The sequence below is a fragment of the Balaenoptera musculus genome, chromosome 11 (genome assembly GCF_009873245.2).
Source record: "Balaenoptera musculus isolate JJ_BM4_2016_0621 chromosome 11, mBalMus1.pri.v3, whole genome shotgun sequence".
Lineage (NCBI taxonomy): Eukaryota > Metazoa > Chordata > Mammalia > Artiodactyla > Balaenopteridae > Balaenoptera > Balaenoptera musculus.
Window position 1 is genome coordinate 40,574,328 of NC_045795.1, and position 22,624 is coordinate 40,596,951.

At 56.7% G+C, this 22,624-nt stretch overlaps 1 protein-coding gene across 4 annotated transcripts in view; it reads right to left on the reverse strand.

The window, feature by feature from the left end:
• ITPR3 (inositol 1,4,5-trisphosphate receptor type 3) overlaps window positions 1-22,624 on the reverse strand; it is a 67,055-nt gene that overhangs the window by 19,115 nt on the left and 25,316 nt on the right. For 3 of the 4 annotated variants that reach the window (XR_005021725.1, XM_036867858.1, XM_036867859.1), the window contains 26 exons: window positions 21,484-21,570; window positions 20,802-20,960; window positions 20,516-20,614; window positions 19,660-19,743; window positions 18,926-19,072; window positions 18,575-18,670; window positions 17,964-18,014; window positions 17,622-17,764; window positions 16,503-16,602; window positions 16,262-16,422; window positions 15,506-15,647; window positions 13,835-13,996; window positions 10,989-11,161; window positions 10,327-10,446; window positions 9,744-9,926; window positions 8,567-8,818; window positions 8,334-8,478; window positions 7,682-7,823; window positions 6,821-7,020; window positions 4,761-4,890; window positions 4,180-4,237; window positions 2,778-2,943; window positions 1,631-1,795; window positions 1,480-1,554; window positions 968-1,093; window positions 65-187 (listed from right to left, as the gene is read on the reverse strand). Coding sequence is in view for 3 of the 4 variants with exons in the window: in XM_036867858.1 (XP_036723753.1) it covers window positions 65-187; window positions 968-1,093; window positions 1,480-1,554; window positions 1,631-1,795; window positions 2,778-2,943; window positions 4,180-4,237; window positions 4,761-4,890; window positions 6,821-7,020; window positions 7,682-7,823; window positions 8,334-8,478; window positions 8,567-8,818; window positions 9,744-9,926; window positions 10,327-10,446; window positions 10,989-11,161; window positions 13,835-13,996; window positions 15,506-15,647; window positions 16,262-16,422; window positions 16,503-16,602; window positions 17,622-17,764; window positions 17,964-18,014; window positions 18,575-18,670; window positions 18,926-19,072; window positions 19,660-19,743; window positions 20,516-20,614; window positions 20,802-20,960; window positions 21,484-21,570 (3,489 nt within the window). In the remaining variant the exon portion in view is untranslated. Of the gene's footprint in view, window positions 1-64; window positions 188-967; window positions 1,094-1,479; window positions 1,555-1,630; window positions 1,796-2,777; window positions 2,944-4,179; window positions 4,238-4,760; window positions 4,891-6,820; window positions 7,021-7,681; window positions 7,824-8,333; window positions 8,479-8,566; window positions 8,819-9,743; window positions 9,927-10,326; window positions 10,447-10,988; window positions 11,162-13,834; window positions 13,997-15,505; window positions 15,648-16,261; window positions 16,423-16,502; window positions 16,603-17,621; window positions 17,765-17,963; window positions 18,015-18,574; window positions 18,671-18,925; window positions 19,073-19,659; window positions 19,744-19,983; window positions 20,047-20,515; window positions 20,615-20,801; window positions 20,961-21,483; window positions 21,571-22,624 lie in introns of those variants that run through there. The other variant, XM_036867860.1, reaches the window with a different exon arrangement.

Sequence of the window (22,624 nt, forward strand, 5' to 3'; positions counted from 1 at the left end):
TCCATCAGAGAGGGGGATCGCGCAGCCCCGCCCTGCCCCGGAGCCCCGCGCCCCGTGCCCTCACCCCTGGCGTGAGGAAGAGGTGCAGGTGCTTGTGCAGCAGGGCCTGGTTGCCGGTGTTCCCAGCACAGAACTTCTGCAGGAACTGGTGTGTGTAGCGCAGGATCTCCATCATCTTGGCATCGCCCTGGACGCAGACAGGAGGGGAGAGGGTGCCGGGGCCACCACAGGGTGAAGGCCAGGCCGGGTCTGGGGCCAGAGCGCAGACGGGTGTGGGGGTGGGTCAGGGCTCAGGATTGGGACCCCAAGGTGGCCAGGTTCAAGGTGGGTCAGGATATGGAAATGTGTGAGGGACTGAGGGTCAGAGGCTGAGATGAGGCCGGAGTCGGGGAGCAAGGCTAACGGGTCAGGGTCAGGTGAACACTGAGGGGGTGTCAGGGTCAAGAGTGGGTTGAAGCTGGAGAAATATCAAGATCAAGATCAGTCAAGGGGAGGGGTCCATGGTTGAGATGAGGCTATGTCTGGAGGTAGGGGCCAGGGTGGGCTTGGGGACAGTCAGGGTGAGGCTAGGGTATAGAATCAAAGTCATGGGCCAAGGAGAGACTGGAGTCAAATTAGGGTTAACATAGGTCAGGGTAAGGAAGTTGAGGGTCAAAGGTTAAAATGATGTTGAGAGTATAAGGATTAGACCAGAGAGGGAAACAGAAGCTGGGGTCAGAGTCAAGAATCAGGGTGAGACTGGAGTCAATTCAAGGTCAAAGTGGATTAGGATGAGGGGGTGGAAGGTCAAAGGTCAAGATGACACTAAGATTGGATTCAGGGGTCAAGGTATGTGGGGCAGGCCAAGGTAAAAGGTCAGGGAGAGGCCGGGTTAGGTCAGCATCAGGGGTTAGTGTGTGGCTTGGGTTGGGTCAGGGTTCAGGGTGAAGCTGCCCTGGGGAGTCAGAGGTCAGAAGTCGGGTGTCACCTTGTCATAGGGGATCTGCAGCAGGTCCAGCATGACCTTGTGGGCATCCATGTTCTTGAGCAGCCGCTGCTGTTTCTTCCTCATCTGCTCCCCGACGCCACACATCTTGTTCAGCCGCTCCAGGATCTGGGGGAGGGGAGGGTGAGCCCAGGACCCCTTCCCACTTCCTCAAGCTTCCCTTCTGCCCGACCCACCCCTCAGCCGACCACAGCCAAGCCCCAGCTCACACCAGGGACAGGAAGAGGGAAGGAGGCCACGGCCGCTGAATCAGATCCCTGCAGCAAGGCAGGAAAGAACTAAAAGCCCGATTCCACCCATCAAAGTCAACAGAACAACATGACTGTGAAATGGAATTTCATTAAGTTCCTTCAGCTTTAAAATAATTCCATCTGGACCTTGGCAGAGTCGTTTTCAACACTCAAGGAAAGCTGGAGGATATCTTCCAAGGCGGCGGGGAGTGGAGGCGGCAGAGGCCGGCCCGCAGACCCACGCCCGAGGACCCGGCCACTCACGCCCTTGACGATCTGGTAGTTCTCACTGCTCTTCTCCCCAGGCGGGTGCAGAAAGCCCTCCTCGTCCGTGGGCCGCTGGGGGCACAGGGAGCGGGGTCAGCCAGGCCCAGCCCTCGCGGGGGCCCTGCCCCCACTCCCGCACCCCGCGCACCTCCTTCTTGTCTTTGGCGGCGCCTGCCTCCACCTCCTCGCCCTTGCTGCTGCCCTTCTTGTCCACCCACAGCTCCGACTTCTCCACCATGGTCCGCAGCCGGTCCAGCTCCGACTTGATCACCTTGTAGTTCTCCACGTCCTGGGCTGAGATCAGCAGCTGCACCTGAAGGTCAAGGACAGGCGTGCCTGGTGAGAGAGCACCCCCAAGTCCACTGCCTCATAGAGACTCCCGGCGCTGCACTATCCCGGCCTCTCTGCTCCTGGCATCTCCACTCTACAACTGCTCCTCTCCACTGAGCCAGATCCTACTCAGAGTTTATGGCTCTGTTCTAAGTCCACTGCTTCCAGGAAGCCTTCCCTGATGGCCACAGACTTCCCTGCACCCCCGGTCATGAGCTGCGTCATCATCTGGCTTCAGTTATTCACTGACTCGTGTCACGCGCTGCTGTGGCCTGTTAGTTGTTCACGCAAAACCTGAACAGGGCAGGGCAAGGCATACTGACATCACTGAATGCTGGGAACTGAACCCTGACTCCGATCCCACCTTACCCGCTCTGAGTCAGTGGGTAAGGGAAGAAAGCTAAAGCCCCCTGGGCCTCAATTTCTCCCACCTGTAAAACAGGAATGAGAGTAGAAACCACGCTGTCGGGGCTGCTTGGAGAATTCCATGAATGCAAGCCCAGTGCTCAGTGCCTGATACACGGCGCTCACTCATTAAATACCACTCCCCTCTCACAGGGAGCGGTCGAGACCACACGACATCACAGTAACAAAGCCAGTCCCCTTGGTGAAGGCTGAATGCGCGCTAGGCATGATTCAAAGCACTTATTAGCAAAGGTGCACGTGATAGAGTGTGCAATCTGTAAAGTGCTGTCCACCTCCTAAGACATGACAGGCCTGGAGCCAGGCTGAGAGGAGATTGAGGTGGCCAAGACGTAGCTCCCCCTTTAAGGAGCTCGGCAAGGCCAAACACCCGAGGGAGGCATCTCGAGCTGCCCCCGGGCTGTGAGCTGCTCCGTCCTTGCATCCCCGCCTAGCGTCCAGTCTGTGGCCCGCCTGCTCGGTGCCCGCTGGCTCCCGAGAAGCCGCCTCGGGCCTTCCTCCTGCTCCCCAAGGGCCGGGCGCTCTGGCAGGGGAGCCAGCACCTGCTCGAAGGTGTGCATGGCCTCCTGGCGCTGGCTGAAGTGCTTGAAGAGCAGCTGCAGGGCCCCGGAGACCAAGGGCGCGTAGTCGTGCATGGTGAGGTGGATGAGCACGCGCAGGAGCATGCGGCCACCCTCGTCGTCCACCTCCAGCATGCTGCTCGTCCTCCTGTCGGGGGGGTGGGGCGGGGAGGAGGGTGATGGGGGGCATGGTCGGCGCCTTCCTGGGGCCCAGGGGACAAGCAGGCTCCCCGCCACCCATTAGGTAGCCGTGGTGCCCCATGTCACGCTGGCTAAAAATATTGATGTTTCCTCCTCACTTTGCAAACAGCTGCCACCCTGAGCACCCCAGGGATCCATGTGTCCCCTGAGGTCCCACACAACACCCCTCGATTAAGCAGCTGAGGCAGGGACTCTTCACAGGGGACCCACAGACACCCCCAAGGGATTCGTGGCTAGAGGCTGGGGCTGTAAACAGAGGTGGGGGGAAACCTCCATCTTTCTTTTCACCAACCTCTCACCAAAACGTAGCGTTTCCTTCAGTGAGAAAAAATTAGTGGTATCTGTGACTTTGTCACCAATAAAAAATCACAGATGTTTTCCCATCACCTAAGAGTTGCTATAGAAATTGCAAAATATCGTTTACAGTCATCACGACTTCAAAGTAATGGTACTGATTACACCCCAGGCACAGATTGTTATTTAATGTGCTAACAGAGAGGCACACATATATAACTGTCACTTCAAATTTGTTTTCTCCAGTATTTTGATAACTGCATCTCAATGCCATTGGTTTCCTTTGTAACTTTGTGTGCACTATTTTATGAATTTAAAAACGCCATTCTGGGAATTCCCTGGTAGTCCAGTGGTTAGGACTCGGCGCTTTCACTGCCGTGGGCCCGGATTCAATCCCTGGTCGGAAAATTAGGATCCCGCACGGCGCAGCCAAAAATTAAAAAAAATAAAAAATAAAAACGCCATTCTGAGAAGGGAGCCAAAGCCTTCACCAGATGCCAAAGGAATGGCACAGAAATAGTTAAGATCCCCCAGCTCCTGGGGTGACCCTCCCCACCCTGCTCCAGCCCTTTGAAGAGCAGGCTGCCCTCCCCGCTGTGGGACACAGGGACATCCCTCCAGCTGCCTGCCCAAGTTCTGACACACAAAGGCACAACTGCCCTGAGGGGAGGCAGGGCGATGACTAGGATGACAGTGGGGCCCAAGTGGTCCCGATATCACTGGGCCTGGGCAGGCAAGGGAGGGTCAGAGCGCAAAGCCAGGGCACCCCCGCCCCAGAGCCTGGTAAGGGTCTGCAGGAGGATTAACCAAGGGGGGAAGGGTCTCAAGCCTGTGTTGGCATCACCCACCCAACCCCATCCACAACCCCCAGCCTCAACCCTGGCCTCACCCCACTCCAAACATGGCCTCCGCCTGCTCCCCGATGCGGTCCAGGTTCATGTTGGCGGCTGTGGGGAGCAAGAGGGGGCAGATGAAGGCAAGTGGCTGGTCCATGTACAGGAGAGATGGGGAGCACTGGGGAGAGGGAGCAGGGAGACACTCAAACCACCCCCTTCCCCACACTGGCTGGTTGGCAGCCCTTCTGCCTGCCTCTTCTGGCGGCAGAGGTGGAACCAACCAGGGCAGGGACCAGAGCAGCCACCCTGCCCTGCCGGGGCGAGCAGAGTTCTGGGCTGGGGGTGCTGGTCTGGCTCAGCCTCTGACCAACTGTGGCCTTGGGCAAGTCCCTGCCCCCCTATGGGCCTCAGTTTCCCCATTTAGGAAATGGAGGGGATGACCCCTGCCCCGTGCCCTCATTGGGGCAATTAAATGAGACAATGGAGAGGAAAGGCCCTTGCAGACTGGGAAACGGGGGCAGGGCTGGGGAGCTGACCCGAAGTGACCCCAGGCCGCAGCCCACTGCTCTGTACCACTGGGCGAGTCACACAGCCTTGGCATGAAGTCAGGGTGAAGGGAGGGGTGGGGGCTCACTGGCGGAGTCGAAGGCCGGGGCTGTGCCATCAGCCCCGTTGTCCTGCATGGGAAACACCTCCACAAACTCCTTCTTGAAGACGGACAGCAGGTATGAGATGCGGTAATCCAGGCGGACGTTGAGGATGAACTGGAGAAGGAGGAGAGGATGGGGTGAGGACCGGTCTGAGGTCAGGAGGCCAGTCTCGCTCTAGGAAGAGTGAGGGGCCACCCCGAATGAGTTCCAGCACTCAGGAGGCTCAGCATGGATGCTCAGGACCCTATGGGACAACACAACCAACAACCTCAAGACTCCTCTCCCCAGGCAAGGCATGCTGGTGCAGCCACCGTGGAAAACAGTACGGAGGTTCCTCAGAAAACTAAAAATAGAGCTGCCGTATGATCCAGCAATCCCACTCCTGGCATATTATCTGGACAAAAATATAATTCAAAAAGACACATGTACCCCTATGTTCATAGCAGTACTATTCACAACAGCCAAGACACGGAAACAACCTAAATGGCCATTGACAGAGGAATGGATAATGAAGATGTGGTACATATACACAATGGAATATAAGTCAGCCATTAAAAAGAACGAAATAATGCCATTTGCAGCAACATGGATGGACCTGGAGATTATCATACTAAGTGAAGTAAGTCAAACAGAGAAAGACAAATACCATACAATATTACTTATATGTGGAATCTAAAATACAACACAAATGAACCTACCTATGAAACAGAAGCACACTCACAGACATAGAGAACAGACTTGTGGTTGCCAAGGGAAAGGGGGGTGTGCGGGAGGGAAGGATTGGGAGTTTGGGATGAGCAGACATAAACTATTATACACAGGATGGATAAACAACAAGGTCCTACTGTTTAGCACAGGGAACTATATTCAATACCCTGTGAAAAACCATAATAGAAAAGAATATTTAAAAAGAATGTGTATATATGTATAACTGAATCACCTGCTGTACAGCAGGAATCTAACACAATGTTGTAAATCAACTATACTTCAATAAAAATAAATAAATAAATAAATAAAGACTCCTCTTCCCAGGGAGGTCCAGGGCGCCCTCTCCCCAGCTCCTGCCTCATTGATGGTGGATGGTACCTCCTCTCAGAATGAGGCAGAGACCCCCCTCGCAGCCCACTCAGTCCCTCTTTCCCGGGCTGGACGCTGACAGGGATGGGAAGGCAGCTCCCCAGGTCCAAAGGCCGACTCTCGTCCTTCTATCCCGCTCTGCCAAACAGACTCTGGGGTTCCTGGGAGTAGGAGGGAACCAAGGACTATGGGGGAGCAGGAGAGGTCACAGCGGGGTGGGGGGTGAGGACACAGGGTTTGCAGACACCCTTGACTGGCCTCTATCCTCTGTCCTCATGGGGCACAGAGCCGCCGGCCACACCCAGGACTCAGATCTGGAAGCCCCCGGCCCCCAGAATGAGTTAGAAGTCCCCTCTTCTGACTCCCCTAAACAGACCCTGCCCAGACTGGATCCCCAGGGACATCACTGCATTACCCTTCCCATCCTCTGGTGGAAGCACAGCAAAAGCAAGGGTCCTTATCCCTTCTCAGGACCCTATAAAGCCCCTTCCCCAAGTGCTGCTGAGGAGTCTCAGACCCAGAAGACACCCAGAAGAAGGATGACTGTGTCCACCCCACCAGGAAACAAGCTCTCAAATCTCTAGCTCTGCTTCAAAATCTGTGTGACTGCAGAAAAGTCCCCTTCCCCCTTTCCCTCCCCTCGTCTGTACAATGAGGAGACAGCACACACCAGAACCACTAGGAGGGCTTGTTACTGCACAGACAACAGGCCCCACCTCCAGTGTCTCTGATCCATAAGTCCCAGGCGGGGCCCAAGAACCTGCATGTCTAAGTTCCCAGGTGAGGCTGACGCTGCTGGTCGGAGGACCACACTTTGAGACCCACTGGGCTAGACAGCTCATTGTGGAGCCTCCCAGCACTAGATACTATGATCTGAGGGGGGTTCACCTCACCAACCTCCCCATACCTGCCCCCCGTTCTCCTGCCCTGTTCCTAACACCTCCTGCCACGCTCCTGGCCCAGCCACCTGCAAGATTTCCAGGATCTTCAGTTTGGTCTCCATCACCACAATGTCCTCATTCTCCTCAAACTTGCTTCTGTCCAGCGGCTCAGGGGCACCGGCGCCGGCAGGCAGGCTGGGGGCGCCAAAGACAGACTGCTTGCGGTTCAGCACCATGGTGGACATCATGTGCCCCACTCCCTGGATGGACCGCCGCACGTTCTTGCCTGCAGAGCCGGGAGCAGGAGGGGGTCACAGAGGACACACAGCAGGGGCACCTGGTCTGACTCTGTCTCTCTCAGCTGCAGGGCAAAGCCACCCTAAGGAAGGGGCAGGGCTAACCCAGGAAGACTTCCTGGGGGAGGTGAGCTTTCAGCCAAAGCTGGGAAAAGAAGGGAGGGCCAGGACAAAGGTGAACTGTGTGGGGAGATCAGTGAGAATTCTCATGTGGGAAATCACGAGAGCTGCTACAGAGCACGGGGGACTCAGGGGACACTGTGTGGAGAGCACTAAAGGCCAGGGGTCAGCCTCCGTGCACTTTTTGTTTGGATGAGTTTATGCCACCAGGGGGTGTCTCTGACGGCTGGGCTGCTTCCTCTTGATAGCAGGGTGTGTTCCCCCATCTGACTGGGAGCTCCCCCGCAGGGCCTCATTATCTCCCTCAAGACCAGGCTATGTAGGAAGGCAACTCGCCCAGACCCCAGGGTCTCCACAGTGCCTGGGCAGGGGGCTTCTCTGGTCCAGCCGAGGCTGGAGGAGACTGGGGCCTAAGACACTCACTGGCAGAAGAGCCAGGAGGCAGGATGCACAGGAGGGTCAATGGGAGAGGTAAGAGGAGACAGAAATGCTAGGGTGGGTAGCGGATGGCCCGGCGGAGCAAAGCCTCACCGCCTGGGTCCTCATAGACTTGCAGCATGGCCGGGGGGGCCTGCACGCAGTCGATGATGCCCAGCAGAGTGCGTGTGAGCCGCAGCAGCTCGCTGAAGCTGTAGAAGCCAAAGTAGATGAGGTTGTGCGCCAGGCTGACCACCTGCGGAGAGGGGGTGGGGGCAGAGGTGAGTGTGGGCGGGGCCAAAGCATGGTGGGTGGGGCTCATGAAGGGCGTGATCTTGTGGGTGGGGCCAGCCCAGGGAGTATAATGAGGGACAGATTCCTCTGGAAAGGCTCTAGGATGTCAGGGCTGCATGGGCACGGAACCAAGGGTCCCAGACAAGAGCAGCCTGACCCCAGAGAGTTACCGAGGAAGACAGGCCTGCAGAGGAGGCTACTGTGGGGAGGACAGGGCAGAAATGCAAGAAGTGGCGGGTGGCTCCTGCCAGGGGCCCGTGACCCAGCCCTGGGCTGATGTGGTGAGTGGACGAGGGGGAGGCAGCCCTCTCCGGGGCGTCAGGAGAGAAGCCTCCCTCCCAGCAGTCTATGAGGTCTCCCTGCAGTGGCGGGGGCACTGAGGGAAGTGAGGTCGTATATCCCACACCCTACCCTGGGGAGTGACCAAGACCCAGGAGGGAGCAAGCCATCGCCCTGCTGAGCCCCAGCCCACCTCGAAGGTGAGCTTGTTCTTCTCCTCATTGGCAAAGGGCACGGCCTCGCTGACCACATTGTTGAGGTAGTCCTCCACGAACTCCATGGTGCTAGCAAACTTGTTCTTCTTGTCATCTCGGGAAGCGTTGAGGTTGGAATCATAGCTGGGGGTGGAGGCGGCGAGGCATGAGGGTCCCCCGAGATCCTCCCCCCTCCAGCCGAACCCTGCCCACCCTCCTCCACCCAGCTCACTCCTTGATGGTGATAGCCGTGGGGATCTCAGTCCAGAGGCGGGCGAACTTGACGGGCGTGACCAGTTCCTGGGGGTCACGGTCCACGTGCACATGCAGCATCAGGTGGCAGAAGGAGGCACGCAGGTCAAAGGGCAGCATCTCGTCCGCCATGCACAGGAAGATCAGGTCGACGCCCAGCTGCTGAGAGATCTCATCGATGGCCAGGTACTGCCGGTCCAGGCACATGCGGGCAAAGAGCTTCAGCTGGTACCTGCGGGGCAGGGAGGACGGTGAGGACATGGCAGGTGGGCTCGCAAGGGCTGCTGGCACAGGCCTGGGCCTGCTGAGGACTTGAGAAAGTGGCAAAGGGACTTAGGTTAAACCACGCACCAGCCACCGTAACAGGACACAATTCTGAGCAAGACAAGTGGATGGAAACACAGTCTGGGATTGAGTAAGAACAAATCTCCCCTCCTTGCTAAGGAGGAAGGTGCTTCTGGCTCAGCCAGGACAGGTCTTCATGGGAAGAGGGATGGCATAGAGAAAGGCTGGGAGGGGGAAGGGAGGAGAGTTCGGTAAGAGGAACCCTGCTCGGGCAGGGGGTTGAGGGCAAGACTGGGAGACAGAGGAGGGGAGGGTGCAAGACCAGGGTGGAAGAGCTACAGAAATGAAGGCTGTAGGAAGCCTTTGTTCTGCACCGAGTCATGCCCTCTGCCTCCTCCTCGGAGCCCTGCATTACCTACCCCAGGCTCCATGGCCAGGCAGCCTGGATTTGGATCATGGCTCCCTGCTTACAGCTGTGTCACCTTAGGCAAGTTCCTTTACCGCTCTGTGCCTGTCTCCCCAACTTTATAATGCGAGTAATGATAGTCTCTACTTCACAGGGTTGTCATGAGGCTGAAATGAGTGATTGGGTGAAAGTGTTTTGACCAGTGCCCAGGAGACAGTGAGCCTTTGATGAGTGTTATCTAGTGTTCTTCTTTTTTAAATATGTATGTATGGAGACAGGTGTGGGTTTCTTTCAGGCCTCGTCACTGTGCTGAGCCTGGCCTCAGGCCACCCAGTGCTCCTCGGGCCGCCCAGTCACCCGTCACTTAGCCTCCCAGGTGAAGGCGGAGGCAGGAGTCCCCTCGAAGCTGCTGGGGCTCGTCCCGGGGCAGGGCCTGGCGAGGGCCCCTGGGAGGACCACGAGGCACCTGTAGTAGCTGAGCACGTTCTCATCGTGGGCGTTGCCGGCCCGGGCCTCCTGGGCCAGCTGCCTGATGCTCTTCTCGTGGTGCTCGTTGTTCTTGTCGGTCCACATGAGCCACACTTCCTCCTCTGAGTACTCGATGCTCAGGTACTCGAGGGACTGCGCCATCTCCTTCACGGGCCGAAGCCTGCAGACCGACGGAACCCATCACAGGGAGCGGGGCCCAGAGCCCTCCCCGAGCACCCCCGGCCACACAGACCTCCCCTCCCAGAGCTGGGCTGAGGGCCAGTCAGGCTCCCAGGCTGCCTCCCCTGTGGGACCCACCTCCAGCCTGCGACCCCAGACGGACCATGAGCTTCTGGAAGGCAGGGGCCTCGGCTCACTCTCCTCTGTACCCCCATCCCCTCCCCCACACAGTGCCGGGCACCGAGCTGGCCACACAGCAGGTACTGGGTATCTGCAGAGAGCCTGCAGGTTCTAGCGTGAACCCAGACAGGGCCCCAGCTCTAAGGCAGCGGGGGGGCCGGGCAGGGTGGAGCCCCGGGGGGGACGTGAGCTGCGGGTAGGAAACAGTGCAGCCGGCTCACTCGGTCTGGATGAGAATGTCACTGTTCTTGGGGTCCAGCACACACTTGCAGATGAGCTCCTGGGTGACGGGGATGGCGATGTGGTTGGACACACACAGGTCAGAGAGGTAGTCCAGGAACCTGGAGTGGTGACAGCAGGGGTGGGGGTGAGGGACTCAGGGGTGGCCCCCCAGTGGGGACAAAGCCCACCCTCCTCCTTCCCCAGCTGGCAGCACCAGCTCCCCGGCACTTGGAGTTTGCTGCTCCTGCTTCCTTCTCAAAGCCTGTAGACAGGGATATGGACTCCCGGCTCCCTGGGGAGGGATGACCCACAGTCATCACCCTGGGGCTAGATGGGAGTCCAGGGGGTCAGAGGAAAGGAGACACAGGAAGGAGTGATATTCAAAATATTTAACTGGTCCAGTGCAGGCACTGACTTGGCCTCTGGAGAAGGGTCTGGGGGCCTCCTACTCTACCAGGAGTCAACCCCCTTGTTGCTAGGTTGGGCCAAATATGGGAGGGGACCTAGGGAGGGGCTGGAGGGGCCAGGGCCTCAGAGAGGTGGCAGTTTATCAACAAGTGCAGAAGGATTTCAATATTTAACAGCCAGCACCAGCAGCTTTCTTCCCCAGGCAGCAGTGAGAGGGGGGAGGGGTGTGCTATGGCAGGGGAGGGGGGCCCACCTGGGCTCCCGGTTCTTCCGCACCAGGCTGACGAAGGTCTCCACCTCCGTCTTGGTAATGTGCTTCTCCAGGAGCTTGCGGTTGTTGTGCAGCAGGGCTGTGATGGTGTCTTCAGCCAGGATGTCGTAGCCAATCTGGGACTGCATCATCCCGAACTGCTTGGCGATGTGCTCCTGGGGGGTGGCCAGGCTGGGGGTCACAGGGAGCCCAGCTCTGCTCCAGAACACCGCTCCCAGGGCCCCAGACAAGGACCCGACACCGGCAGGGGACCCCAACCCTAGGAAGCTAAGGGGTCCAGGAGAGGATGCCAGCTCCGAGTAGAGGGTAGTTTTATGTAACATAGTTATTTAGCTCACCATCCATCTCCCTACCAGAGTGAAACCCCCACGAGGGAGGGACCCTGTCTGTTTGGCAGGGCCAGCTACATGATTGGTGGGGCCCGGTGAAAATGAAATAGCAGGACTCTTCCCAGAAATAAGCCCACACACCTACAGTCAATTACTCTTCGACAAAGGAGGCAAGAATGTACAATGGGAAAAAGAAGTCTCTTCAGCAAGTGGTGTTGGGAAAGTTGGACAGTGCACATAAATCAATGAAGTTAGAACACACCCTCTCACCATACACAAAAATAAACTCAAAATGGCTTAAAGACTTAAATATAAGACATGACACCATAAAACTCCTGGAAGAGATCATAGGCAAAACATTCTCTGACATAAATCATACCAATGTTTTCTTAGGTCAGTCTCCCAAGGCAAAAGAAATAAAAACAAAAATAAACAAATGGGACCTAATCAAACTTAAAGCTTTTGCACAGCAAAGGAAACCATAAACAAAATGAAAAGACAACCTACAGAATGGGAGAAAATATTTGCAAATGATGCGACCAACAAGGGCTTAATTTCCAAAATACACAAACAGCTCATACAACTCAACAACAAAAAAACCAACAACCCAATCAAAAAATGGGCAGAACACCTAAATAGACATTTCTCCAAAGAAGAAATACAGATGGCCAATAGGCACATGAAAAGATGCTCAACATCACTAATTATTAGAGAAATGCAAATCAAAACTACAATGAGGTACCACCTCACACCAGTCATAATGGCCATCATTAAAAAGTCTACAAATAACAAATGCTGGAGAGGGTGTGGAGAAAAGGGAACCCTCCTACACTGTTGGTGGGAATGTAAGTTGGTGCAGCCACTATGGAGAACAGTATGGAGGTTCCTCAGAAAACTAAAAATAGAATTACCATATGATCCAGCAATCCCACTCCTAGGCATATATCCAGACAAAACTATAATTCAAAAAGATATGCTGGGCTTCCCTGGTGGCACAGTGGTTGAGAATCTGCCTGCCAATGCAGGGGACACTGGTTCAAGCCCTGGTCCGGGAAGATCCCACATGCCGCGGAGCAACTAGGCCCGTGAGCCACAGCTACTGAGCCTGCGCGTCTGGAGCCCCTGCTCCGCAACAAGAGAGGCCGCGATAGTGAGAGGCCCGTGCACCATGATGAAGAGCGGCCCCCACTTGCCACAACTAGAGAAAGCCCTCGCACAGAAACGAAGACCCAACACAGCCATAAATAAATTAATTAATTAATTAGTTAATTAATTAAAAAAAAAAAGATACGTTCACCCCTATGTTCACAGCAGCACTATTTACAATAGCCAAGACATGGAAACAACCTAAAAGTCCATCAACAGATGAATGGATAAAGAAGATGTGGTATATATATGCAATGGAATACTACTCAGCCATAAAAAAGAACGAAATAATGTCATTTGCAGCAACATGGGTGCAACTAGAGATTATCATACTAAGTCAGAAAGAGAAAGACAAATACCATATGATATCACTTATATGTGGAATCTAAAATATGACACAAATGAACTTATCCATGAAACAGAAACAGACTCATGGACATAGAGAACAGACTGGTGGTTGCCAAGGGGGAGGGGGTTGGGGGAGGGACGGAGTGGGAGGTTGGGGTTAGCAGATGTAAGCTTTTATATATAGAATGCATAAACAACAAGGTCCTACTGTACAGCACAGAGAACTATATTCAATATCCTATGATAGGACTGCCCTGGTGGAAGAGTGGTTAAGAACCTGCCTGCCAATGCAGGGGACATGGGTTCGAGCCCTGGTCCGGGAAGATCCCACATGCCGTGGAGCAACTAAGCCCACATGCCATAACTACTGAAGCCTGCGCGCCTAGAACCCGTGCTCTACAACAAGAGAAGCCACCTCGATGAGAAGCCTGCGCACTGCAACGAAGAGTAGACCCCGCTCGCCGCAACTAGAGAAAGCCTGCGCGCAGCAACGAAGACCTAATGCAGCCAAAAATAAATAAATAAATAAATTTATTAAAAAAAAAAAAAATCCTATGATAAACCATAATGGAAAAGACTATTAAAGAAAGAATGTATATATATGTATAACTGAATCACTTTGCTGTACAGTAGAAATTCATACAACATTGTAAATCAACTATATTTCAATAAATAAATAAATAAACTAGAGGTAATATTTAAAAAAAAAAAAGAAATAGCAGGACCCTTGTTCAAAAATTAAGAATTTCAAGACAGCCACAGTGGAGCGTTAAACCCAGCACGAGGCCCCTCTAAGGATGGAGCCAGGTTGTGTGCTGTGAGGACAGCCCTACTATCTGGTTTGGTTCCCTGCAGCATCCTCATCCTTGGGGCCTGAGACGGCGCTTGGCACACCACGGGTGCGCCTTGGTGAACACGTGCTGAGTGAATGAGAGCAGGAGTGAGGGAGGGAGCGAGCCGGCCAGCAGGTGAAGGGGCAGCGGTCCACGGCGGCGGGCAGCCCACCTGGTTCTTGCGGTAGTCCTCCTGGGAATGGCGCAGCACGCGGTAGCACAGGCGAAACATGTGCTGGTAGGGGGCGTTCTTCTGGTCCGACAGCTCCTCCAGCCGCACCAGGGGGCCCTCACCCCCCTTGTCACGGAACGGGGTCTTCAGAATGCCAAAGATCTAGGGAAGCAGGGAGAGTCAGGAGGGATCCCCACATCTGCCCGCACCCCTAATTGTCCCAGGAATCCTAAGCCCCAAGCTGACCCTGCCTGGAAGCCACCCTGACATTAACCCTGAGCTGATTCTAAGCTAGACCATGACCCCCGCCCACCCCTTACTCACTCCCCTCTCCTGGCTGGAATCCCAACGCTGGCCTCAGCCCGTCCCTCCCCAATGTGAGTTCTAATCCCAACTCAGATCTTGGGCCTGGCTCAGCCTCTGGGGGAAGAGCTGAGGGTCACTGCAGCTCAGGGGTCTGAGGCTAAGAGAAAAGGCAGGCCAGGCCCATGTGGCCAGAGCTTAAGAGACCAGACACAGGCCTGACTTGTCCAAAAGGATGGATGTGGGGATGTAGGGTTACATAAAGCCAGGCTGGCAAAGTGGTAACAAGTGAATTCAGGCAGTGTTCGTTGTACTATTCTTTCAATACTTTCTCAACGTTTGAAAATTTTCATAATAAAAATTTAGAAAAAAATTTTTTTAAAAAAGCACAAGTTTGGGCTTCCCTGGTGGTGCAGTGGTTAAGAATCCGCCCGCCAATGCAGGGGACATGGGTTCGAGCCCTGGTCTGGAAAGATCCCACGTGCCGCGGAGCAGCTAAGCCCGTGCACCACAAACGCCAAGCCTGCGTTCTAGAGCCTGCGAGCCACAACTACTAAGCCTGCGTGCCACAACTACTGAAGCCCACGTGCCTAGAGCCCATGCTCCGCAGCAAGGGAAGCCACTGCAATGGGAAGCCACTGCAATGAGCCCCCGCTCGCCGCAACTAGACAAAGCCCATGCGCAGCAACAAAGACCCAACACAGCCAAAGATAAATAAATAAAATAAATAAATTTATTAAAAAAAAAAAAAAGCTCAAGTTCTCAGCCTGATATCTGAGTGCAAATCCTGGCCCTGTTTTTTCCTAGCTGTGGATTCCCAGTCAAGTTACTCGAACCTCGACGTGCCTCAGTTTCCTCATGGGTAACATGGGGATAATGATTAATAAATAAGCTCTCCCCAGGTTGGGAGGATCAAATGAGTCGATTCATGTAACGCACATAGGGCAGTGCCTGGTACATGGTAAGAGCACAATAAATATTGCGGGTGTTGTGTTTTTTTTAAAGAGGTGATAAGATCAACCATACCTCCATTTTTAAAAAATAATAATAATTTTTTTTTAATTTTTAAAAAGAATTGATGAGAAACATCAGGGAGACTGCAGCTCAGCTGGAGATGGGAAAAGGCAAGCTCACGTTCACAAGACGTCCTGTTCCCAAAATTAAAAAAAAAAAAGCAGGAGTGGACTTCCCTGGCAGTCCAGCGGTTGGGACTCTGTGCTTCCAATGCGGGGGGCACAGGTTCAATCCCTGGTCAGGGAACTAAGATCCCACATGCCGCGCGGCAAAAAAAAAAAAAAAGGTGTCCTGTTCCCTGATCACTGGCCTTTCCCCGAGGCCCGCCCACCCCCCATGCATGTGCATGGCCACCTGTTTGAGGATGTTCTGCTCTCTCATCAGCTTCTGCCGCTCCCGGTTGGGCTTGGTAACCATGATGTCCAGCACGTTCTGCCCATTGTTGGGGACGTCACTGACGAAGAACACCAGGTCCTCCAGCAGCTGGATAACAAATCTTCACGAAGGGATGCCAGGGGTGACGAGTGTGAGGTGCCGACCCTGGGCACCTCCCAGGACCCCCGTCACATGCCCCCCTGGGGCAACCAGCCCTTCCGCACATGCCGGCCCTGCTGTCACAGCACAGAGCCCATCATCTGCCTTCCATTTCTCTCCCAGCTTCACCCCGAACTGCTTTCCAAACACACCCCTCACCCCACCCACCCTGGATCCAAAGTGCCCTCTAGACAAAGAATCTCAGGATACTCCGATCTGGAAAGAACCAATAGGGCACAGGCAGGGTGTTTGATGTGAAGGGCTCTTCATTTCCATCCACCACTTCCTAGCTGTGTGACCTTGGGCAAGTCTCTTAACCTCTCTGAGCCTCAATCCCACCATCAGTAAAACAGGGGTAATGATGGCTCCATCACAAGGCTAGTTCTTGGAGTATGTGAGCAGTGAGGCTGGGGCCCAAGGTCAGCCAGGGCCCCGCAAGGACCAGTCCCCACCTCTGTCACCCTGCCCCACCCAGCCTATCCAGATTCTGCTTGTGACTCCTTTGTTTGTGAAACACAGGCCCCAGGAGGACAAGGGCTCTCAGGAAACCTCTGCAACCCTGCCCCTGAGGCCCACCTGCGGTCATTCTGGCTGATGAAGCCCTCGTTGAGTTTCTCCACGGCGCTGGCCAGCATGGAGCTGGCGTCGTTGGCAAAGTCCAGGTCTCGGATCTCGGACACAGGAACCGACACGATGGCGAAGGCCTCCTTGTCCTCCTTGGTGGGGCATGTGCCCAGCTGCAAGGACAGAGGTCAGCAGGGCACTCAGGGACCAGCCTGGGCCCCAGCCCAGCCCCCTAGCCCCGATGGGCCCACACCATGAGCCGGATGGGCCGCTCCTCCTCGACATCAATGGGCACGTTGGTGCTCTGGATCCACGTGTTGGTGCAGAGATGCCGCAGCCGGACATACGAGTTCCTGCAGGCAGGGGGGCGGACAGAGCAGGGGGAGTGCGCCACGGAGCGCGACCCGGCAGTCTGCCGGCTCTAACCCCTGGCGGCTTCCCATCTTCCACCTGCCTCCACACCCAGCAGCCGTGGGACAGGGGCACGGGTCCCCTCCAGGTGAGGAGCCTGAGCCAGAGAAGAGAGACCAGCAACACGGCCCCCAGGCCCTGTACTAACTGCTGCGCTTTCCCAGGCCCACATGCCTTGCCCGCTCTCCCCAGAACCAAGCTCTGAAAGCCCAGGCTTAATTACAAGCTCAGGACCCAAATTCATTGGGACAAATGAGGCTATTTAAACTATCCCATTTACTGTCAACATGCATGCGTTTCATGGTGGAAATACTCATGTCTTTGATTATGAAATACAATTAACATTCAGAAATGAAAAATCATCAGAATCTCCAAATACATCTGGCCCCGAGTTTCCGATAAGGGATCGTGGGCCTACAGTAACTCAATTAATTCTCCCATCAGCCCTGCTGACGGGCAACTTGATAGTCTCACTTCACAGATGAGGAAGTTGGGGCAAAGTGACAGAATCAGCTGCCCGAGATCAGCCAGCCAGTCAATGCTAAAGCCTGTTTGACACCCAGGAAGTTTCTTGATGTTACATTTTAGAATCTCGGGGTTGGGGGGGTCTTAAAAGTCAGGAGGTCCAGCCGTCGCACCCAATGCACCCTGGACAAGCTGTCATGCCGCCTGTGCCTGAGCCCCAGGCCGACTGGCTTTAAAGAACACTGGAGCAAAAGCATTTTGATAAAGAACTAGCACAAGGCGGCACCCAAGGTGCAGGGCCCAGGGCCGGGCACATGGCAAGCATTCAGTGGTGGTGAGCTGCCTACAGGCCTCAGAGCTGCATCCCCAGAGGGGCAATTCATGGCAGGTCCTGAGGCCAAAGGACCTCAGGAGGACAGAGGAGTGGGGGGCGCAGGGAGTCCAGGTGCCAGCCTGGGCACCCCCGCCGGCGCCCAGGCACACGGCGCCTACCTACCGGGGCACAAAGGAGTCGGTTTTCTGCAGCGTGGTGGGATCCAGCTCGAAAAGGGAAGCAATGTCGTTGCCATGGGGCACAGCAACCAGGCGGTATTTGATCTTCTCCCCAGCGTTCCGGCGACCTGCGCGGCCCTGGGCACCCTGTGGTGAGGACCCCAACTCAGGCAGGAGCCCCTCCCTCCTCTCAGGCCCCCTGAAACCACCCAGGATCCCACCTGAGAGGCCGTCTCCCTCCAGCCCACCTCCCAGGGTTTCATGGCCTCCCCGGCCCCACCCCCGCCCACCCCAGAGCCGTGCACAGTCACTCTTCCTGGCCCTGGAACCCTCCTTTGGTCCTCACCGTTCCCGTTGCCTTGGGATCAGAGGCGTCACCCTTGTAGCTGGGGTTCTCCTGCTCAGAGATACAAGATAGGGGGGCTATCCACATGACCACCACTCCAAAATACAGGCTACATATGGCCCTGGGTTGGGGCAGGCAAGAACCCCCCCCACCTCCCAAGGGTGCCCATCCCAGCCCCAAAACTCATGCTACTCCTTGTTGACATGGAGGAGGCACCAACAAGAGCCCCAGGCCCTGCCCTTCATGGCCCCTCTCCAAAGACCCACAGATGGACGGGGACACACACACATGAATGCCCCAATATACACAAGCCTGTGCATTACGGACAGACATGGATGTGGAATGTAAGTTCCACAAGGGCTGCGAGTCATGCTCACTGCTGTATCCTCAGCGCCTAGAATAGCTCCTGGCACATAGTAGGAGACACAGTCATATTTGTGAGACTTATTCATAGTCATGCACGTCTTTGATAATATTTGTTAAGTAGAGGCATGAGTGCAGAGAAGCCAGTGTCCACAGACACATGTATCTCTGTGCAGACGTGTGCCAGGCACACATGCTCGTGCACACACGGCCAGAGCTCCCAGGATGCCCTCTGCCTCCCCACTCACCTCAGCAGCCAGGTAGTTGCCCGTGGCCAGGTGCTTGAAGCGGTACAGGCCGTTCCAGTGGCCAGCTCCTCCACGGCAGGGGTCATGGTGGACCACCTGGCAGGTGCAGGGGTGTGAGGCAGGAAGGAGGGGCTGGCTGGGGAGGGGGAGGCATGGTGGGGAGGGGCACCGCAGGCCTGGAGAGCTCTGGTTGGATGACTCTGGGACCCTCTCTGGCCCCTTGGCTGCAGAGGAGCTCAGAGGAGAGACGAATGGGGGTGGACCTCCCACCCTAGAGGGGGAGGAGGAGCGGGGGAAGCCCAGGGCTGGAGAGGAGGGCTGGGGCCCAGGCACCGGAAGCAGGGAACTGACCTCCACCTCCCAGAGGGCATTGGAGCTGGTGGCCGAGGTGGCGGACTGGCGCAGCGTGGTGCGCAGGAACACCTGCAGCTTGCCCTTGTACTCATCGCACGTCAGGAACTTCTCCTGCTCCGCGTGGAACAGCCGCACCACGTCTCCCTGCATGCGGCGGGGCGTGGGCTCAGGGCGGACAAGGACCCTCCCGGGGGAGGAGCCCACCTGTCTCAGATGCTGGCGCAGCTCCTTCTAGAGCCAGCAAGCTGAGGGTGGGGTGCATACCTAGCCCTTATGTCCCACAGGCCCTGACCCGACAGCCTCGCATCCTTGCCCAAGAGGGCACAGGGCAAAGGGCAGGGGGCCTGGCCTGGAACCATGGAGAGGTGTCAGGGAGGGCACAGGGTGCTCAAAGAATCTGGGCCCACCCCACGGTGGGGGGATGGGGACCCACAGTCCACTGCCACCCCCTTAGCAAAACAGCAAAGTGAGAGCAGCCAGGACTGGGAGAGGATGGACGGGGGGGGTTGTGAGGCCAGAGACAAGAGAAGGGGAGGAGCGGCTGGGGCCACTGGGTAGGGCCCTGTGGGGGTGGAGGGAGGCCGGATGGGGGTGCAGAGCCAGAGAAGGGGCAGCATGGAGGGGAGGGCCAGACAGGGAGCAGAGCTGGGTGCTCAGAAGGTGGGGGCAGGCAGGCAGCGGGACCTGTGGGGGTGGGGCGGGGCTGTTTCCGGGGAGCTCCCAGTCCTTACCCCTTTCAACACCTCCTCCAGGTGGTCTCGGAACTGCATAAACAAGTTGATCTTCCAGCTGGTGTTGCAGTTCACAGAGTTGACCTGGGGAAGCGCACCAAGACCCGTGAGGCCGGGCAGACCCCCAGCCGCTGGGGAGTGGGCCGGTGGTTAAGACCCGAAGGGAGTGAGGGGAGGCCGGCCCAGCCCCCATTAGAGCACAAGGGGGTGTCTTCTCCCAACCAGGGCCCCCAGACCCCAGCCCAGCTGCCCTGGGGCCGCCACCCAGTGGGGTGAAGAATGTGGGCAGACACTGGGAGACAGGCAGGGAGCAGGGAGGCCCACCCAGCCTCTCCAGCTGTAGACAGGACTTGGGGGAGGGGGTACGTGGACACCCATCTGCTGCCGGGCTGGCCTTGTTACCAAGCAGGGTCCTTGGACTCTAATCAACGGAAATTAATAAGAGTCCAGATGAAAAATTCAGGCAAGGCTTTAGCAGGACTCCTACTTCAGCACTAGGGAGGGAAAACAAGTCACAGGTGGCCCTGCTCACTCTTCTTATATGGGGGTGGGGGGTGGATTCATGGGTGGGGCCGGAGGGGTGACTTAGGTGGCCTGCCCACCCCCTTGGTGGTGCCCTGCGCAGGGACCATGCACAGTACCCTGCTTTTGCTCCCAGCACCTCGGAAGTGGCAGTTGGTTTTTGGCATTTTTGTATCTTATTGTTCATCGTTGCCCTGACTGTGCATGGGTGCAGGTAGGTTTAGTCCCTTACAGTTTCTTTGTATTTTGTTGCTCGGGAGACATTTGTCCAGGTGCAAGCACTCCCGTGAAGGGCCCCAGACCCCAGCCTATCTCAGCCCAGCGCCCCGCTCACCTCCTTGCAGCCAGCATTGTCGCCGAGCTCATAGTTGCTGGCATGCAGAGGCTGCCCAGCGTTGACAGGGTTCAGGATCACCTTGTCCCCCACAACCACCTATGGGGACAGACGGAGCAGAGTGAGGGTGGGGAAGGCCGGGCCCCCAGGCTTCCCTCTGGCCAGTCTGCCCCCTAAGAAACGGGCATGAGCTCATGCAGCCCCCACACCAAAGACCCTGGAGAAGCCCCCCTGGCGCTGTGGCCTGCGCCTTCCAGCAGGCCCCTCCCCCCAGCCCCGTCCTCACATTGTCCCCGTTGCTCCGCAGCTTCCAGAAGGGCTGGATGAAGAGCCAGGAGCCCTCGTTGCCCGTGGCATCCAGTGTCACCCGCATGGCGTTCTTCTCCAGCAGGGCCGGCAGCCGCTTGTTCACGGTCAGGTACTTGTTACTTTTCATGTGCAGGAGCTGCGAGGCAGCGGGGGGCCAAGTAGTGGGGGGGGGGGGGTGAGGTCACCCCAGGAGGCCAGCCCATCAGAAAGGGGGGCACTGGGGGGCACACTGGACCCTGGGACACACAGACCGAGACTAACATGGCCACACGCACAATCACACACCCAGTCCAGCACCCGGGTGATCACACAAAGAGCTAGCGCTGTTCTAAACACCCTACGAGTATTAGCTCGAGGAACCTTACAGCAACCAGAGGGAAGTACTATCACTGGCCTGATTGTCTAGTTGGGGAAACAGAGGCCCAGGGAAGTGAAGTAACTTGCCCAGGTCACAGAGCCAAGATGTGAACCCGGACCTCGGGGCTCCAGAATCTGTGCTGGTGGCCACAGTGCTGAACACACACCCGTGCACACAGCCATTCAGGCCACACAGCAACGGGCACACGTAGAGGCAGACGCGCAGTCACAGAGACAGTCCCGGGCTGGGTGGTGCCATGGCACTGGCACCCCTCACCCCCACACCTGCCCCGGCGTCACACCTGGATCACACTGCCGTACTTCACGACGTCCCCGTGCACCTTCTTGTTCTCTGTGTCATTCTGTTTCTGCTCCATCTGGGCCGCATGCTGCACAGACACACACAGAGGTGGAGGGCGGGCCCAGAAGCCTGCTCCTGGAGGGACACATCTTCCCACCACCCCCACACACGCAGGTCCTGGCACTGCACCCAGAGTGACCCTCCTGAGGCCATCTGGCCTGCTCCTCCTGCTACCAACGAGAGAATGAGGCTCAGAGTGTGTACAGCACGCAGCCCGCGGCACCAGATCCCTCCCCTCGGGCCCCTCCTCGCCACCTCCCTCTAGAGGGGGCAGCCAGCAGGCCTGTGAGCCCCCTACGCCCCAACATCCCCAGCAGATAACCTAAGGTTGTGCCTCACTCCCCTGCCTCACCAGACTCCTGGTGCTCCAACAGGGGACCCCTGGCCCAGCCCAGACGCCAGCAGGTGTGCTTGGCGCCATTTCCTCCTCCCCCTCCACCCTCACTCCTCTGTGACCCTCCCTCCCCAAACTGTGTGTGCTCCTAGCCCACTGCCTCCAGGGAGCCTTCCCTGATGAGCCACGTCCAACTCTGACAGATCCAACCCTGATGCCTCCAGGATTTGGTTTGCATCCCACTGAGGACACCTTTTTAGGTTCTTCTGTCCCATTAGACTGGAAGCCGCCCGAGGATACACTGTGCCTCCTCCATCAGATTGGGGGGTCCTGGAGGTGGGGGCTCTGTCTCCTCCATCAGGAGCAGTGGCCCCTCTGCCCCTTTCATCTCCTCAGTCCCATTATCCGGGCCTCATGCCGGAGGCTGGTGGGAGGATGGCTGCTGGGGAGCCATGCCCGGTACCACGTGACATTCCACAAACCTACAGTCTACGGCTGTGTGACCACGTGTGGTTCTGAGTGTCTGCGCACGCGTGAATGCCCTACGCCCAGCCAGATCCACAGCTCAGCCTGGGCCTGTGGCAGCAGCAGGAAGCAGCTGTGACGGCCCCCAGCCCAGGATGAGAGATGGCCTTATTTATAACAGAGCTCAGCAGCCCACACCCAGGCCCCGCTTTCCAGCCCAGTTCACAGCTGGGGGGTAGGGCCCACCCTTTCCCCATTTCCCACCACCTCCCCAGAGAAGGGG